At 40.5% G+C, this 18,962-nt stretch overlaps 1 protein-coding gene and 1 pseudogene across 1 annotated transcript in view; both read right to left on the bottom strand.

The window, feature by feature from the left end:
- The window catches only part of znf385d (zinc finger protein 385D), a 63,190-nt gene that overhangs the window by 25,096 nt on the left and 19,132 nt on the right, over positions 1-18,962 (bottom strand). The window contains exon 3 of the mRNA XM_041043404.1: positions 9,184-9,291. Coding sequence (XP_040899338.1) covers positions 9,184-9,291 — 108 coding nt within the window. The remainder of the gene's footprint in view (positions 1-9,183; positions 9,292-18,962) is intronic.
- LOC121185361 lies at positions 4,490-5,182 on the bottom strand (annotated as a pseudogene).

Raw genomic sequence — 18,962 nt, 5'->3', positions numbered from 1 at the left:
TTCTTCTTCTGAATCTCTTGGTTCCAGCACCTGAACAGCTGTTGAAATTTTAGTTGATAAGAAAGTGGTGGTGAAATGACCATTCGGTCTGAATATGAAGCTCATTTCTTTAATAACAATACCGGGATCTGCGTGATTGGGAAATCTGTGTGACCTTTGATGTTTAATTTATATAGTGGCCGTCTGGTTTATAGTCTGAACACGTAGCGCCACCAAGATTCACCTTCACAACAGATTCATCCAGGCACACAGAAGTGGGACGTATGCAAAGACTTTGAGCTGTCCTTGTTTACCTCTGCACACTTCCTTGCATACTTTGCCTGTGGCAAGTATGAGGATATCAGGAGGGATGCAATTGCCTCTTGGAATAAATAAACGCGCCAACCACACATCCCCAGAAGACATTTGTAAGCATCTTTATTTATGGGCCGCAACGGGGATATTCACTAAAGACTGCTGGGACAAAGGGATCATCCCAGTTAGTATCTCTGCATCACAATATAGGCAAAACACTGCTCCTGTTTCCTTTTATTCCTTTTCACTAATTAAAGTCCAATGTTTGGACAGAGATCAGATTGTTCTAATTGTAAGAAAATAAACTCAAGATCTTATAACAAAGCTCTAAAAGCATTTTGTTTTGGATGTTTATCACTTAAATTGATCTAATTGACTTGATTGTGATTGTGAACTCTGGATAATGACTTCAGAGGGTGTACAAGAGTATTTGGCAAGTCTAATAGAATGAGACCAGTAAAGAGGTTTCATTGCATGAGGGGAAAAAAGTTGCCAGAAATTCATAGATCAATAATTTTGTTGGCAAAGGCTGTGAAATTGCTGAATTGCCTTGAATGTTTTCCCTTCATCCTGGAAACCATTTTTGGACGAGGCGTCACTATTTCAAATAGACTGCACATCCTTTTCTGGCACGGAACTATCCATTTCTACTCACATTTGTCACTCTCTAGGTACCAAAGACATAACTTATTTTTTTTGTCATGAGACCCAGGTGATACGGATGGGTGTTTAATGTGTCTACAGCAATAATTCATCTTTCATTAGAGCAATGAAGTGGAAGAATTGCCTGAACTCCAAGTCTGACACAGGCATGATTAAAACTAGGAAGGAAATCATTTGTTTTCCTTCCAGGTGCTCTGTGAGGTGGGTGGGTTGGGTGGAGGGGGGCATCAAACAAACCAGATTCACAGGGTTATTCTAGGATTTAGAGAGGCTGTCTGAAAACCAAAAGGTCACAGTTTGAATCCCGGCGCCTCCTTCAACGGATGTTCGCCCACAAACAAGACGACCCCTTTGGGTACGATAAGTAAACTGGAGTGAGATTTGCTGTTCTTCTTCCTGCTGTTAAGTTGGAAAAAAATAAGTGTTGTCTGATTTGCTTTTCTCTCCAGAGCTAACAGATTTTAGTTTCTGCTGTACCTAAAGAACACTGAAACAATTTCACATTTTGATATGTGTGTGCAGAGCTCCTTTCCAACATAAACTTCACTCTGTAAATGTTTTTGCTCATTTTATAGATTGGTTTCAAGTTTTAATAAGCCAGAAAGTCATTTTTTTCACAGAAGTCATTACATTTCCATAACATTTCATTAATGCAGCCATATTAGCGGAAAGTCTACAGCAGAACAAGGTTAATACACAGAGTGGGATATTGAATGTGCATCTTTCTCTGCCCTCCTGAAGCCGCACTAATCAATTTTCTGTGTTAGCAATGGATTCGATTATTGTGTATTGTAAAACATGTTGCTTATAGAGACAAACCCACAGAAAATTATCATAAACTCTGCAGAACTGAATGAAATGAATCCATGTGTCTGCAGAATATTTCTTCTAGAGGCTTGGCGAGTTAGCGAATCACAGGGTCTGTTCGTTAGCCCCATAGCTGGCGAGCTAACTGCTAACTTGCAAGCAGCTGAGTTAATGCAGGGCAGTCATAACAGCTCTTAGAGATTCTCTGTATTGCATTCTCCTTCAAACATCTGTGTGGCGTTTTGTTCACCATTGTGAATCATTTTGAAAATTTTCCTGAAGATGGAATAGTTTGTGTGCTTGCTAACGGTCAGCAAAGCCAACAAAACAAAACTAATTATTTAAGCTGTGGAGGAGACGTTCTTCTCAGAAAGGACTGTGAAAATGTGTTTTCACTGACTTTTCCTTTGCAGTTGGGAAATAAAAGAAACTCAGAAATCCCCTAAATTGCCCCAGAATACCAACTTTCCTTCATGTAAGTTATGAAAGACAGGAGCCAGCAAAATGTGCCACAAGATTTAGGCATTTCAGTGGTTCACTATTGATCAGATTATTATAATTGCAGAGTTGTTAGTTTGTGCAGTTCTGTTGTAATGCATATTATGTCCACCCTACTCTGTTGTGCTGAAGTAATGATATTTTCATGTTCTACCTCATGGTTAAAGTAACCATTATTTGGATAAAGAACTCGTTCAATTGAAGCAATGTTGTGGTTTGAGTGAATCGAAGGCTCAGAGCAGACAGGAGAGGAGGGGCAACAGCAGATAAACATAAAATGTTCAGTTCAAATGAGTGAAAGCTTTGTCCAGAAAAAAATCTTAAAATCACATGTTTGAAAATTTAATTACAACATCAAACTGGCCATAGTTTAGCTAAAGAATTGGGGGAGGAGGGGAAATCTTAGGTATCAAGACAAGGATGGGGGTGTTCGGGAACACGCTGTCCTGGCTTTATAATTCGATTACCAAATGCGATTTAAATAAGACTATGACCAATTTCTTCCATAAGCACCAGTCCATTTTTGATGGTTAGAATAACTCAGAACAGACCAAACACTCTGCACAGAGGAAAGTATTACAGCTGTTTATGTTTTCTGTTTCTCATATTCATTGAATCCTGCTCTCACAAGGCATCCAACAACTGTTTATTAATTTAATATCCAAATAAAATTATCTCTAAAGCCTAACATTGATGTAATGGAAGGTAAACCAGCATAAATCATTTTTATTTGTGGAATAGTTTACTCAGTGTTTTTCATCTGTGGATTTAATCCTTGTTTTATTTGTGGAGTTGGAGTCACTTTTATTTGTAGTACTGACTTTATGCACCATTTTTAGCCAGTCATAAATCTTTATGACCCAGATTCACAGAGTGTATACTGAGTTATGTCTCCATTGGTATCATAAGGATGCAAGTTAGGCAAGGATGGTATCTTTACAAGAAAAAGAATATAAATTAAACCCAACAGTAAAGCAGGTTGTAAAGGGGTTTTCACCCCATAGTGAGCTGGAGGTCCTCCTGGCTGTTACTACATCATCACTCTTACACATATGCAAAAACCCTCCCACTCACATTTTTTGTGGGTGAGACCCCAGCAAACAATCTCAGCTCACATCAAAGAGCTGCTGGTCAGGTATCATGGGAAGGAGCCACACCTCTGTCTGGCTCATTGAGTCAAATGTCTCAAACAAATGGAAATAAACCTGTTTTAAAAATACATACTTTCTCTGGCACCAGGCTGCAGCAAGGCCCTGGTCATTGTCTAAGAATAAATGCTTGATGCAAAGCAGAAACATTAATTGATTTTTTCAGCATGTTTGCCATTAAATCAAAATATTCCATCACAAATAAGTCCTGAACTCAAAATCCTCCTGAAAAGAAAAGTATTTGTTTTGCAGTAAAATGGACACTGTGAGAGATGTATTACATCAATTAAATTGATAAATCTAATGCAACAATGTGTGAGTGGCCCTGCTGTGGTGGATCAAGGGGGCGACCTTTAAACTTAATGTACATTTAGGTAATCTAATGCAATAGCTCCCAGTTTAAGAGCTGGGCCTCTCCAAAGGCTCACAAGATCAATGTGAGGAGTCATAAGATGATTAATGAGGCAAAAATGAAGAAAAGCAAAGCTTTGCTACTTAGATTTCTATTCACTTTTGGATCTTTTCTCTTAATCATTGCTTTTTCATAAAATGTTGGATAGTTTTACCTTCTTTATTTAAACAAAACCATATGAGAGGTTTAGAGAGGAAATGTCTCTTTGGTGGAACTGCTAACAACTCACAGACATCTGAAATGTGCTGAGATGTATGACAGTAGAGTTACAGCTCATTGTAAAGTGGTCACAAGCCAAAATTGTTAGGAATCACTGATTGAACCTTTGATGATGTATTGTTTAAGATAATTCTCACATGTTGTGGAATAAAAAGTACAATATTTCCCCTGGAATTGTTGTGGAACAGAAGTAAAAAGTGGCATAAAATGGCAATGGGAGTACAAGTACATAAAAGTAGTAATTAAAGACAATACTTCCCAAAACCTCACCAGGAGTCAATCATCAAAGCTAAAGTTTTAGCTAAAATCAACAAATCCTATAAACACAGGTTCAAAATAGCAGACACATTTTAAGTGTTACTATGAGGCTAACATAAGTAAAAAAGACTAACATAATTGTCCGTCCTTAAATCAACCTCTGTGAACTTCAGGCCTCGTGAGAAATATTTCAAATGATACTTCCCTTAATTTTGCAGATCCGACAAAGCAGGACAGATGAGAAAATCATGCCCAGAATCATCAAGATGTCAAATGCAAATGCAGTGCCCATGAGCGAGTCTGATACTCTGTCCAACTATGTCATAAAGTACTTCATACATGGTGTTGAGTACACCTTGCGTCCGTTCAAATCAGTGCAATTCCTGGAGGTGTCCATGCAGTTACAAGAGTTGGGCACCACCGTTGAGCTTCCCCAGTCAAGATGTCCAACAAAGAATCCACAGCAGAAGCCGCTCCTCTCCACCTCCTGAAATGACTCCTGAATCTCCTTTGGCTGTTTGCTCAGCGGAAGCAGCCCCTTCATGTGTTCCTTCACCACTTCCTGTGCAGCCACAGTTCTTGATATGGCTCCCAGCACACCTACAGCCAGCATCATGACGAACATTGAGAGCAGGCCGAGGAAGAACAGCGTCAGCAGGCAGCTGTTTTCTCGGATCGCCCCGCAGCAGCCCAGGAAGCCGAAAATCAGAGTCACAGCACCGATGAACACCAGGTTTATGGCCGGGAGAAGATCATCGGTGATCTGGTAGTCCACTTTGTTTATCCTGATGTGTATGAATAAACCAAGAACAGTGATTCCACCCACAAAAAACAAAAAGTTGAAGGTGAAAAGCAAGTATTTGATTATCTTGCTGACCACCATTGTTCAACTCCAGTGCCAAACCAGAACCACTGGCCACTTCACCACTGGGTGCTTAAATATAAGGAGGCTGGTGGGTGGGACCCTTTTAACCCATTGACTGTTTTGGGGTTGTGTTCAGTGGGTGAGGGGCCACCTTGTTGAAAGCAGAGCACCATGAAAACTGACCGGGGGGTGAGAAAAGTTGTTCTCACAGTTTTTCATGCTATCCAGTGCCGTCACCACCAGATGCATGGAGGGAACAGAGCATGAGTTTGATACTGTAAAGGGCAGGATTTTCAACCAAATAATCCAGATACCTACGGAACTTTGGCTCAGATTCCGCTGCTGCATGAATAACAGAAATCCAAATATACTTATTTGGTACTTGTTTGGGGCAGTGCTGTGTACTGTGTAGTGCTGTCAGCTCCAATCACAGACATAAAACAGTTCCTGGACCATCAGAAACCACTACCTCTGGAACAAGGACTTTCGGGCCTGGAACTATGCAAAGTTAAAATTTAAGCCTGGTTTCTCTGGTCGAGGCGGGTCACACTCTCTGGTTCAAAAATGGTTCCTGGCCTCTTGGAAAAATCTCTGTGGTAGAAATTACCCTTAAATGAGAAGTGACGTACATTTCTTTGTGTCTATTTCAAGAAATCCCCTACAGATTAACAGCTTGTAAAAACCACAGGGCTCAAAAGAAAACAGGTGAAATTAAAAAAAAAAGGCAAAGAGATAAAGGAAGCACTATGGGTGTAAACAGGGACTAAGGCGTGCCCTATTAAAGGAGCAGATCAGACTGTCCAATGACTCACTCAACAAATTATAGACTTCAGTCCTGTTTATGGTCCTGGCTTATAAACATGACATCTAGTAAAGCAGAACCATCTTAAAATCTCTTAAAACAGAACGGCTCTTTTCTCGTTATGATCTCAGGCCGTTAAATGTGTTTCCAAACAGACGTTCAGCTCTCCTACAGAGCAGCATGGATCAGTGCTCAGCAGAACACCACGGGGAGGGCCTGGTTCCTGCTCTGCAGCATCTCTCAGTCCAAGATGCAGGTTCACATTATGATAAACTGTCACTGGAAGGACATAAGGACACACTTCTGCCATAGTTGTGGCTCATGTATAAAAAGAGGAAAAAAACACCACCACCCTCAGGGCATTTCAGACCTCCCATCTCAGCACAGCACTACCTGTTGATTGACAGGTAAACACATTAGAATTAAGAGGTGATGGACAGTAAATATATACAGAGATAGATTTCCCCATGTAAAACATAATAACCTCATCCTGAGTAATCACCAACACACTCAGTGTTAGAAATGGATTGATTACTCCTTTAATGAAGGAGCGATGACACTGCTATTTAGTGATGCTACCGATTTAACAACATACAGCGGCAGCAATGATTTTCTTTTCAGAATGTTTTGATTACTTTCAAAATGATATGGAAATGAGGTGCGAGAAATCGAAACCCATCTGCTAGTCCATCGGTTAGACTTAGCAGGTTAGCATTAATACAGTGCATTTCATTAGAATTGTGGTGAACAGAGTGAGAGTTAGTGTTGACCTTTTCTTCCCTTAATCTGGTTTGAACACAGGATTTATATAAGTCAATCGATGAGTAGTGATGACAAAGATAAAGACGAGAGGTCCCATCATAGTCAAGCGATCATGAGCTTGGGTAATGACACATGTAAAGAATGGTACACAAACGCACAACCTGAATCACAGTATGAGGGGACTTTCTCATAGAGAGGGCGATTTTCAGACACGACACTGTTCAACAAAACACCCAGAGTGCTGAACTCATTGTTAGGATAATGATTTCTACAGATGGGTCACTGATGTGTCCCATTGACATTTTAAGACTGTTTTTGTCTTGCAAAGAAAACAAATTGGCCGTTTAACACATCTCAACAACCACACCTGTGTGTGACCTTTAGAGATCACGGCCCATTCAGGTCCCAGAGGCAGGTAACCAGATCATCTGCACCCCGTCTGTGGAGAGAATCCCCTCAAATCCATCATGCTTGATTTTGTGCCGTACATACAGATTTAGTGAAGTTTGATTTTCCACTTAATTCTGCTTTAATGTTCAACCCCGTTTCTGTTCCCTCTCTCACTATTTCCTCTGACTTGCTTGGCTTTTCATTGCGTTTTGGGTGGATGAATAAATAGACCGTGATGAGCTGTGAAGAGGGACCATCTCTTCAAACCAGGTGTTCCACAGATTTCGACCTGAATCCACCTAAAAAGGGGGGAGACTGGTTGTAGAGAAACGCTGGAGCTTCATCGGTGTTTAATCACACAACTTTGTTCCTGTTTTAGTTGCTGACCTATTGGTCAAACATGACTCGCAAGACTGCCTCTACTGCTCCACACTGTTCATCCAGACAGCAAGCAGACACTTGTTCCCACTATCAATATACTTATTTTTTCTTAAACTCACATTTAAAGTCATTACATTTAAATGTAAAACAAAATCAATATCAGTAAAGAATTATTGATTCTGCTCTTGTCCCCCATAACAATGTTTGCTCTGGTCTCAGAAGAAATGTTGCCTTTTCAGTAACAGTGAATAACAAGGCAGAACAAAGATCCAAGGCCTCACAAGTTCCTTCAAGTTCAAGTCAGGTGAAGCTCCAGGTTACAGGTGAATATCAAACAACGAAAAAGCATTAGTGGATGCACGAGACACCACCCAAAGAAAAATCAGTTTGAAGACTGTGACGTGTAAAAGCAGAAACATGCCCAGACATCACAGTTGTGAAACAGTAAATTACAAAGAACAACAAGATGCTTTAGACCAGCAAAAGTATATTTCAAATAAAGCCATCTCTTTGAGAAATGGTGAAACTGTAAACAAGAAGACAGTAAAGGGTAATTTAGTACCTGATTTAATTCGAATTAGCTAACCTGCAGAACTGTGACAGGAGCTCATAGACACTAATATTTTTTTCTTCTCACATCTGTTGCTTCATTTGACAAAGCAAAGCCTCACATTAGAGGCAAAACTGCAACAATCCAACAATGTGTGATTTCTAGCAACCTTTTGTCTCATTCACAATCAACACCAGCACCGACACAAGAATGAATACATGCAGTGTTTCGTCTTTTCGCTGGAGCTAAATCCTCCTGTGACTCACGTATTTTCTGTCCCCTCTCAGCTACAGTAGAAACTAAATTAAATACTCCGCCTGTTGCTAATGAAGAAACAAATTTTTATTTAATTTTTATTCGTATTCCTCACACACTGTACTTTCAGTAACCCAGTATGTTGTATATTCATCTTCTCTGCTTGGAATATTATTTCTTTTATCACTTTTGTATGTTTAATGCAATAATATATGTTAATATAACATCATTGCTAGTGCGTAAAAAAAAGTGCTGGAGTGGCTGGTTTGGTACAAACCCATTTACTATTTTAATTTTACTCTAGTGACATGTTTGCTGCTGCCTACAGATCAGTTATAATCCTGTGATTCATCTGATCAATTTTTAATTTGTAGCTCCGACTAAAACGTTGTTCAAATGCTTTCAATTCTTATTCACATTCAAAAGCTGAATTAAGCGTCAAGTGCACAAGTCCTGTTCAGTCCTGTAGAGCAGAAGCTGCATCTACCCATTATCACTGTTACCACATTAATGAATGGTTGCATTTTCAATCTATTTGTAATTTGGTACTCATGTGGACTGATATCATGCTCATCATGTCCACAATCCATGTGTCTCAAATCTACGATTCAAACTAAGTCTAAGCATGTTTTTAGTATGCAGTGTGTTGACACAGAAAAAGGTGACAAATAAATGAGTATACTCGGCATCAGCTTGGCTAAAAGAGAGGATGGTTTTTTTTTTTGTTCTTTTTGTTTTTTAACTGCTCTCACAAAAGAAAAGCCTTTGGAGGTTGTGCTGTTGCTGGGGGTGTAGCTCGTTTGTTTTCTGTGTGTATCTATAGCAGGAGTACTTGCGACTTTTGAACTTTAACTTCTCTTCAGAGGAAAACTTGCTCACCTGTGAGTTGAACCTCAGCTGGCAAACGCTGCAGGAGACGTGCTTCCTCTTAGCGGTGGGAGGGAGGCCGAGGGTGTGATGGAGGACGGCTTTCTGCACCGGGTCCATCTGGAGGATGGAGAGAGAGGCACAGAGAGAGGCTAATTAAAACAATGATAAAGCTGATCTGTAAATCAGCTTCACCCCTCCATCACTCACCAGGCTGAAAAGGGAAAACAGGAGGTTTTTATAAAGCCGGACATCCATCTTTCGCTTCAACAGGTGATTGTGGCTCAGACATTAACACAGACTGTCAAGAATTAATTCCCCATTTGTTTACTAGAGGCGTACAGCATCAGTCTTTTAACACAGGGACATTACTATAATGGCCGTCGGAGAAATCCCTCAAGTGAACACTTAACCAACACCACTGGTGATATTGTATCTTTTCATTATCATCACCAATTCCCCAGAAGAAGCTAAAGCTAATTGAATTTAACCTGCTAACTTGTGTTGCCTGTGTGGCCACAGCCTGATATTGCTTTTTCCTACCAAGTCACAGAACCCTATTGCTGCCTACAACAAGTTTGATTTAGACTTTTTTTTCTTGTCAGGTGACCAATATGCAAAGTTGTGCATGTGCATTTTTTTGCATATGACAGAGACAAATGAGGAGCAGACGTGCTGCTGCACTGCTGCACGCTGCCTTTCTGTTTGCTGTGGTCCTCGCTCTGTGTGGTGACACAGCTTTGAGGAATGAACAAACACATCTGCCTCCCTTAGAAAAGACTCAATAGGCACCATTTGGCTGGGGAAGGTGGAAAAGGTGCAGACATTGTGTGGGAGGATTAATGCACCTTGACAATTGTGCTGCAGAAGGCAGGCACAATGATGTTCTATCGTCGCTTTCTGTGGATGCTGTTCGGCTGAACTGAAGCTGTTTTTCATTATTCGGAGTTTTCAAAGTATGTATGTGTAGAGGCAGAAAAAAGTTTCTTGAAATATTCACCACAAGAAAAAAAGAGAAAAACTGTGGTGCTTAATAAGCAGAAACACAAAGTGACATTTTCATATAACTGAATGCCTTATTCTACTACATTATAACATTGATTGAAATACTACAACAGTATACTTTCACAGTCACAGCTGACACGGTAATTCTGATGATTTGACTCAGTTTTTGTTTGATTTTTGTGTTTTTTATTGTAATTACTCAAGCGTTAAATAAAATAAATACAAAATGCCCTCCTCGAATGGACAGACTTTTACCTCTCTTCATATTAGGTACACCTCCAATGCAGTAGTTGTAAGTACTAATTGTACTAAACATGGAAGGTTTTATTAAGTTTACAGTGTTTAGTTTTCGTTGATCAACTCTGGTCGTTTTTGAGGTTGTAGTCAGTGTCGGTGCTGTTTGTAGCTCTGCGCTATACTGAAAGGTATGTCTGATATTTTCACAGTCAGCCATACTGGCCACAGGCAGGAAGTAAAAATCAGGCAAACAATTCCAAAAGAACTGAAGCAGGAAGGCAAGTAATCAGGTTCAGGTGACTGCAATGGCTGCACCGCTACAACAGCTTGGCAACAAAGACCGGCTAGGTTGGGAAACCGAAACAGTTTGAGGCTCAGACACAGGGACAGATTCAGGCTCAGAAACAGAGCCTGGTTCAGGTTTTGATGGGGACACCATTGTACGTGACCATTTCTGTAACTTTCCGAAACCAGCAATTCGACACTCACGCCAACTTCACGGCGTGAAGACAGCGGTTTCTGTCTGTTTTTATGGGAACAATCAAGTGCAAAACAATGAATGTCTAATGTCTCACGGCTGTTGTAATGGGCTGTTGGAGTTATGTGTTCTCAATACGGTGCTGACTTTGACATCAGATTTAAAAAACGAATAAAAGGAAAGCACATTAGTATTCCTCTGAGTTCTACATAGGTACAGATGCTTTTAGAGAAAGTACTGAGTTTGAAATCTTTATGAATTGATTTAAATACTGCTGTATGTTTTTCTTCCTGTCTTTCATCTCATCCGTCTTTTTCTTCCTTGGACCATAAGTCTGAAGTAAAATAAGATCTAACCAGAATCTTGGTAAAATGGTTTGATTTTTATAGATTGGATCTAGTAAATAATTTCTACCAAAATGAAAACACTTGGTTTTATCATTGGAATCTTGCTACAGTAAAAATGTTCTTGTCACGGCAAAATAGTGATGGCAGCTGAGCTGTCTCACAAAGTAGTCTTTGGAGGGTGTTTTCAGATGCTTACGATCCACTGTGGCCCTGTGATAGACTTGGCGACCCGTTCAGGGTGGGCCCCGCCTCTCGCCCAGTGTCAGCTGGGATTGGTTGCAGCCCCCAACACGCAAGCCTCAAAAGGATAAGCTGTACAGCTACTGGATGGATCATCCACTGTGGCACTCAACATAAGATTGTGAGGAATGGCATTCTGTTTCAACGCTGCAGCAAATTCAGGGGAATATTCATGATAGCTGCCAAACTTTTTCCAAACCTTAAAGCTTCCCTAATTTATATTAATAATGGATCCAGTCACCATGTATAATGTGAAAGTAGTCACTCATAGTGATGAATCCACAGAGACTCTGTAGTTCCCCTCAGTTCTGTGCAGCGTATAGTGTCTTTCAGCTCATTGTTTTGGCTGTACAGCCTGAAACTTTACCATTCTGGCTCAATCGTGCTGCTTGTTTCCAGCTGCAGTAGGCAGCTGTTTTCAGCCAAACCGCTCTGATAAACCCAACACATGCTACCTGCTCTGTACCAGACACCAGACAAACAAAGTTACTGTGACTAGCTGGTGAACACTGCGCAGCATTTAGCAATTAAAGAGCCTGAGAGATAAAACAGAGCTAAAGAGAGTGAATAGCGGACTTAAATTCATCAGGTCACTAGAAGCACAACTCCAAATGAAAGGTAATGTTGCGGTGTGTCTGCTGGATGTGTAATTAAGGTACTGTTTGCCAACAAACTCACCACATCAGATTTATGAGATGATAATGTGCCAGAGTAGTGTTTACAGTGTTCCATTACTCCCAGGGGGGGAAAAAACAAACACTGCTGCTTTAAGATAAAAATGGCTTGAGTTGATTTGGCTTTCTTAGGCTCTAAAAGTCCTCAGATGTAACTGAAAATGAAAAGTTGGATCCTTCTATGTTGATACATAAGTGAAAATTTGCAGCTATATGACACATCATCGTACAGAGAGAAGAGCAGAGAAGACACTGTGCTAATAAAAGCTTTTACAGCTTTAGTGATTCGACCTCACACACCTACACAGCAGTTGGGAGGAGATGGGATACATCATCAGCTTTTAATGGAGAATACATTTACAGAAGATGTTTTGGTAAAATAAAATGCATTTTAAAGTCGATGATATTGGGAAGGAGCCTCTAGAATATCAGAGATGAACTGCTGCTGTCAGACGCCAGAGTTCATACCACTTTTATATAAACTCTGTACATCTGTTCTTTGTTTTATTGATTTATAGGCCATGCACAATCAGCATTATGAAACACTTTTGAACTAAGAGGTAGAAGCAAAAAAAAAAAAAAAAAAAAAAACTTCTTCGACTGATATGCACTCGATGATATACAGCGAAATGTGCAGCCTGGCAAAGAGATCAGCCTTTCACCCTGAAGACACTGAAAACTCTGCATTACGTTAGCAGAGCTGGGGTCTCCACTGCCTTTGCCCTGACACACTTTGTTGCTGAATTGGAGAGAAAGAGAAAGCGTTATGCAACAGTCTTCCTTTGTACTGTAAATCTCACCCAAGTTTTTGGGAGGAGAGAGGCGGATGACACATGGAGCTGGCGAAGCTCGCTGGCAGGGGAAACACTACAGCAGAGAACCAGACGCACTGCAGCCTGCTGGGAAACTGGGGCCTGAGCTCTGGAAGGCTCACGCCAGTTAAAAACATCTGGGCCACGAGAGAACGGATGACCTCTTACTAGAAACATGCACTGGGCTAAAAACATGTTATTTCTCCTTCACTGTGAAATGAATCTGCAGTGATGAGACCACAAGCGATGGCACCATCCTGCACGATGAGTAGAGATATTAGTACTCATCCTCAGAAATGTCATCAATCACTGGGTATGTGCTATTCTTGGCAGCATTGCTAATTTACCCACAATTCAGTGCCAAAATTCCACCATCTCCTGTGCATCTTTCCATGTATCTTTTTACGAAACCCCCCCCCCCCCCCCCCCCCCCGTCATGTGGCATTTTGCTCCCTCTCTGCACTGAAACATGGTGTGCTCAGGCCTTGTCTGCAGAGAGCAGCTGCAGAGCCAGGGACATGTTATTCCCCGAGCTCTGCTCCCATCAGCCACCCACTGAGCCACACACTCCACATGGGCCACGCCTGCCAGGGACAGAAATGTCGCCGGGGCAAATGTACCGCGACACACACACACACACACAACCCACATGCAAACACACAGAGCAAACACCCACACACGCCAAAGCGTATCACATATGCCCATTTTCAAGCCTGCAGCAGCGTACAGAGCACCGTCTCAGGCTGCAGCAAATTCAGTGTCATCTTTCAAATCAGTTCCTAAAGCTCTAATGTGCAATTTTTCCTCACTTGGTTGAGTTCCAGCACCAACACTTGTCAATCATCCTGATGAGCTGTCTGCTTAGAAACAGCCTCTCGCCTGCGGCTGAGGTATCCGTAAAGCCACTACAGACAATCAGAGAGCAGATGGCGAACACAGTCAATCTGCAGTCGAAGAAAAGGAAATGTTTGCAGTGCCTTTGAACAGGTCTTGTACTCATGTAAACAGCCTTAACATCATTGAAAAATAAATTTGGGGTAAACACAAAGGGTTTAAGATCTTATTCACAGAGTCAATGGCACTGACTGATGTGGGGTGGGGCTTAATTATGATTTAAAAAAAATATTTGAATGGCTTTCTTTTCTGTAATTCTTTACTGTTCTCTTCTTACAACTGGCCCAGCTACCTTCATTTTTGTTTATCTCACCAAATATTTTAAAATCTATTTTTTTCTAACCCTCTTTGAAGTTTTCTCTTTCTGTTTTTAATGTTTTTTCTTAGTGTAAGTGCATTTCAGAGGGATTTGACCATGAAGTCTAATCTAAAAGCAGACTTTCAAGCGTGCAGATAAGAAAAACATTGTATTTCAATAATTTATTTTATTTCTTGGCTTTCTGAGAAAATCTATCAAGGCAAAGGCATCATAACAGTATAAGTAAATCAGTTATTTTCTTTCACCCTGCTGCCTGTCTGTGTAGCCTCTGTAAAAGACGTTGCCGTTAAGAGGACTCCTCATTATGACGGCTGTGCTTGTTTACACTGAGCCAAACAAAGCCAACAGATAGTACTGAAGGCCTGATGTGTAACATAACACCGTTGGCGTCTGGTCCACCATGCTGGCTCTCCATTTTACACAGACATCGATTCGTCTCTGTGACCGCCTCCACTGCCGGGTTATTGCTGGAACAACAATGCACCCCATTCCATGTTCGTACCTTTTATACACAACAGCGAGGCAAAATAAATGTGCGCCTTGAACAGGCCGTATAAAAGGGGGCTTCAGTTTCCCACTGATGCTTCTCTGTCTGGGGAGACGTCGGCAGAGTGTCGGCAGCAGGGGAGAATAAGCAGGTCGTTTGCCGGATACTATCTGACAGCCCACAGAACGCCTGTCCGTCTCAAAGTTCAGCACAGCAGCCGCCGCTGATGCTCCCCCCACTCAGCGCTGCCGGATAATGTGACAGGACAAGACAGTGATGAGCTGAGATGGTCGAGTCGAGACTGGCTGACTTTTACAGCAGACGACCGATAAAAGGGACAAAAAGCAGACACTGAGCGAAATCAGTTTTGGTTGCACAAGGCTTCATATGCCAACGCTGTGTGATGTGGGTTTGTTTGTGACAGAAGGAGTTAGTGTCAAACAAAAAAGCTGGATCTAAAATACACAACAAAGCATCACATAATCAATTATGTGACATTTTGGTTTAATTCGGCTGTCGGAAATCTCTTTGAGGAGATTATAATCGCTCTGAAGGAGCAGCATCACTGACCTACAGCATAAGAAGATGACTTAATGAGCACTGGAGGCAACTTTTTTGCGACCATTTCCTGATTTGTTGGAACAAAAACATTCCTGTGAACATATGTGTGTCTGTTCACTGTTCTGCATCATGTGTGGGGTAGAGGAAGATAATATTATCAGTTAGCTTTCATATGCGATCAGTGGTGCTCGTTAACAGAGTGAACCTTGGGAATAGTAGTTAGCCTTCATAGTTTTATGTCCATAGATTCGTCAAAAACCAGACATTTTCTAACACAGCTGTTCATGTTTTGTATTGATGTGTTTCATGCTGTGACTCACATAATTTTGTCTGTCGGAAAAACAAGTGTGAATTTTATTTCTGGAATCGGTGGCACAAGAAGTAGCCTTTTTTTTTGCATTACATTCACCTGGAAGACGCTTTTATCCAAAGCCACTATGAGCATTTAAAGTCAGTGGGAACAATTGATTTATTAATTTTTAACTTAAGACTGAGTGTAGAGCCTCTAAAAAGCACACAGCTTATCCAACAGATGCCTGTGTTATAATGTATTATATACAGTGTAAGCTATATTTAAAATATGTGTAAAGCTGAGGCGTCTAGTGTTTATAACGGGTGTTCTCTTCTCAGGCTCCATGAGGTACTGAGGAAGCTAGTCTGTAAATGCAACAAGGTATTTAAAATATACATTTATATCTATCAAAATACATATTTATAGAGAGAATAACCGGTCAATGAGGGCTCCACTGGTGAGGTCTAAATGCTCTTTTCACAGCCACCAGCCTCGCTTACTATTAACTAAAGTGGGATGAATGACCTGTCAAATGTAATCCTCCCCCCTATGTGTCTCCCAATTACCTCCACCACCTGACCCAGTCCGTTAGTTCATCATCAGCCTGTGTTGTAGATTGTTGCCACATGGGAAGGACTTCAGGAATTAGCAAGTCAAATCCGGGGGGGCGGTTATAATGAGCGAGAATAGGCTTCCAGGTGTTCATAAAAAATACACAGACATTATGAGACAGGAGGAAGGTGAGTGACCACGAAAATATTAAAACAGTTCATCTATCGGGTAGAAACGTGACAACTCCAAGTAAGCCAACTGTGGAAGCTCTAAAGCCAGTGTGTAGTATTTTCAGAATAAAAGATTGTGGTTCCCCAAAACCGCCAGTAAATAACAGTATAAAAACAGTATAAAATAATTAAAATGGAGTTAAAAAAAAAATATGAAGCTTCAAACTTTTCCTCTAATATTCAGCTACTGCTCTATACAAGCATGGACGCGATCATTTCATCATTACTCTCCCAGTTATTTCTACATGCTAAGCTAACACAGCCTTTAGACTTTTTACATGTTTTGAGATAAACGTAAAAATGTAAAATGTGTCTGAAAACAAACATATAAGTCAGTGTAAATGCAGAATAAAGTTTCCAGTGATAAATGAATGAGTAATAAATATACACTGGGGGTTTTAATGGGACACTTTTTTTCAAGAAAATTCATCTGGAAGTCTCAGAATGTTGCCTCGATTTTTGCCTGTAATTAGTACCAAACTGGTTCTTTCCAGGAAACATGCAAGAAATTATTTTTAGGAAATAAATTAAAGTCTTAATGTAAAATCTTATGACTTTACTGTCAGTTGTGCAGATGTGTACAATCAAATCAGGCTGCATGTAGCGAGTATAAAGCATTCGCATAATAAAACCTGTTATCTAAAAAAGGTTTATTTTCTATTGTATATGATTACTGAGGGTTTGCCTCTTCTAGGCTTAACTCAGATTTATAGCTTTAAGTTATCCTTGTGACAATATAATATTTCTGGTTATGCTACGTCTCCATACTAGATGCTGTATTTGTTTGGAAATTATAGTCTCAAGTGTGCAATTATGTGCAGTGTAAAGAATATAATGACTCTAACAGACAGATGTATACACAAGGAGCAAAAGAGTGATACTGTAGATAAAAATAAGGCAAAAGAAAGAGATAAGCTGCTGAGGTGCTGAGCGCTTCACTGAATATGTCTGTGCTTTGAATGAAACTCATAAAATGAGCTTTTTATCTTCAAACCCTTCATTCTTAGTCTAATGGTTTTAACTGAGTTACTAAAGATCTACTTAATCTTCCCTAAAAACTTTACATTTCCTTCCTAATGTCTGTTTCCATGCAATGATTATACTTGTTTATCTGCTTTTTCCTTGGTTGGAGGCTTTTAAGACTGAGAGAAATCTCTTTACACGTATAGTGTATTCATCTTTTTTGCTAAAATGTGTTTCTGTTTATACTTTATGTCCTATTAGTCAACACAGAGTAATGGAGAGCCACAAAGAAAGTCAAATAGACTGTTCACTTCACTTAATGCTTCTTCAAATGAACAAGTCTCATTATTTTTTGAAAAGCCAGGTTGCTTAGTGACGGGAATTAAGGAATAAAGTTGCAGAATGAGGATGAAGAGACATTTGAAAATGAAAAGAAAGGTGTTGTATGGGCCAAATGGATGCGTTTTATTGTGAGGAAGGTCGAACATTGCACTCTTGTCATATTCTTTCCTTGTTTTATTTCACTGTGAGTATGTACTCCACCCTCCGACATGCAACCCTCTTCCCGCTCCAGACACCACTTCTTGTTCTTTCGATTTCTCTCTCCATTTTTCTCTAACCCTGACCCTTTTTTCTACGCTTTTTTCCTTCCTGCTTCTACTGTCCCTGAATTTCTCTCGCACAGACACAGTATTTTTCACCAGGTATGAATGCTCCCTCTGCATTTTCCCTTTTGCTCTTCACCACTGACCCCTCTCACACCACTGGGCCCCATCGGGATGAAATATTGAACTGGGAGAGCTCCCTGAAGGCATTTGGCAGCCTCACACTCTGTCCCCTGTGCAGCTGAGATGAAAGATAAAAATGTAACACCATAACCCCCCTTTCCACCAGGTCCTCCTATAACCTTAAAGGACACACTCCATTCAGCACCATCATAGTGCTCTAACAGTCAGCTCTGCCAGCATTAAAATTGACTGTAATGTAACCACGTAGGCTATTTAATGTAATCATCAAATTCAAGCTCAGTTTTTGCTTTTCTCAGTTTCACCTGTACAGTGAATTGAAGATTTTGCATTTGCTAGCTGATATCCATGGTGGTCAAAAGATTTTATCTGTCCAGTAATTTGACCAGATGCCATGAACCTCAGTAGCACTTTGTGTATTGTGCTAATTAGCAAATGTTAGTATGCTAGCCTGCTAAACTATAGCAGGTATCAAGCCATGTTAGACTTGATACCTGCTAAACATGAGCATGTAAGCAGCACGTTAGCACACTTGGTGGCTATTAAAAGCAAACACAGGTGTATCGTCTGTAAAGGTGTACATTTAAAAGTAATTACAGTGCAGACAGGACTGAAACCCGAACTTCAACAGGAAAACCACAGATAAACCTGCTGCAGTCACACCCATGTGTTTTGATCGACAGGTGATCTCTCTGACATTTAGTGACAAAAACAGCACAGTAGAAATAGTGTGATGCTAAAGTTGTCAGCAAAACAAACTCTGTGTATACAAATGAAAAATTCAATTAATGTATTTGGCTTTCAGCGTGCACCTTAACAATCTACAGAAAAGTGCAATGTCAGGACTCTGAAAGTCTTTTTGCATAAAGCTTCCAACCGCTGGTGCAGTGAAACTCAAGCCGATTGGACTTCGATCGCATTTTTGCAAAATTCCCTCACTGGCTAATTTCTAAT

This window comes from Toxotes jaculatrix, chromosome 8 (genome assembly GCF_017976425.1).
Source record: "Toxotes jaculatrix isolate fToxJac2 chromosome 8, fToxJac2.pri, whole genome shotgun sequence".
In the NCBI taxonomy this organism is placed as follows: domain Eukaryota; kingdom Metazoa; phylum Chordata; class Actinopteri; family Toxotidae; genus Toxotes; species Toxotes jaculatrix.
Note: the sequence above shows the minus strand (reverse complement) of the source record. Positions and strands in the feature narration are given on the sequence as shown.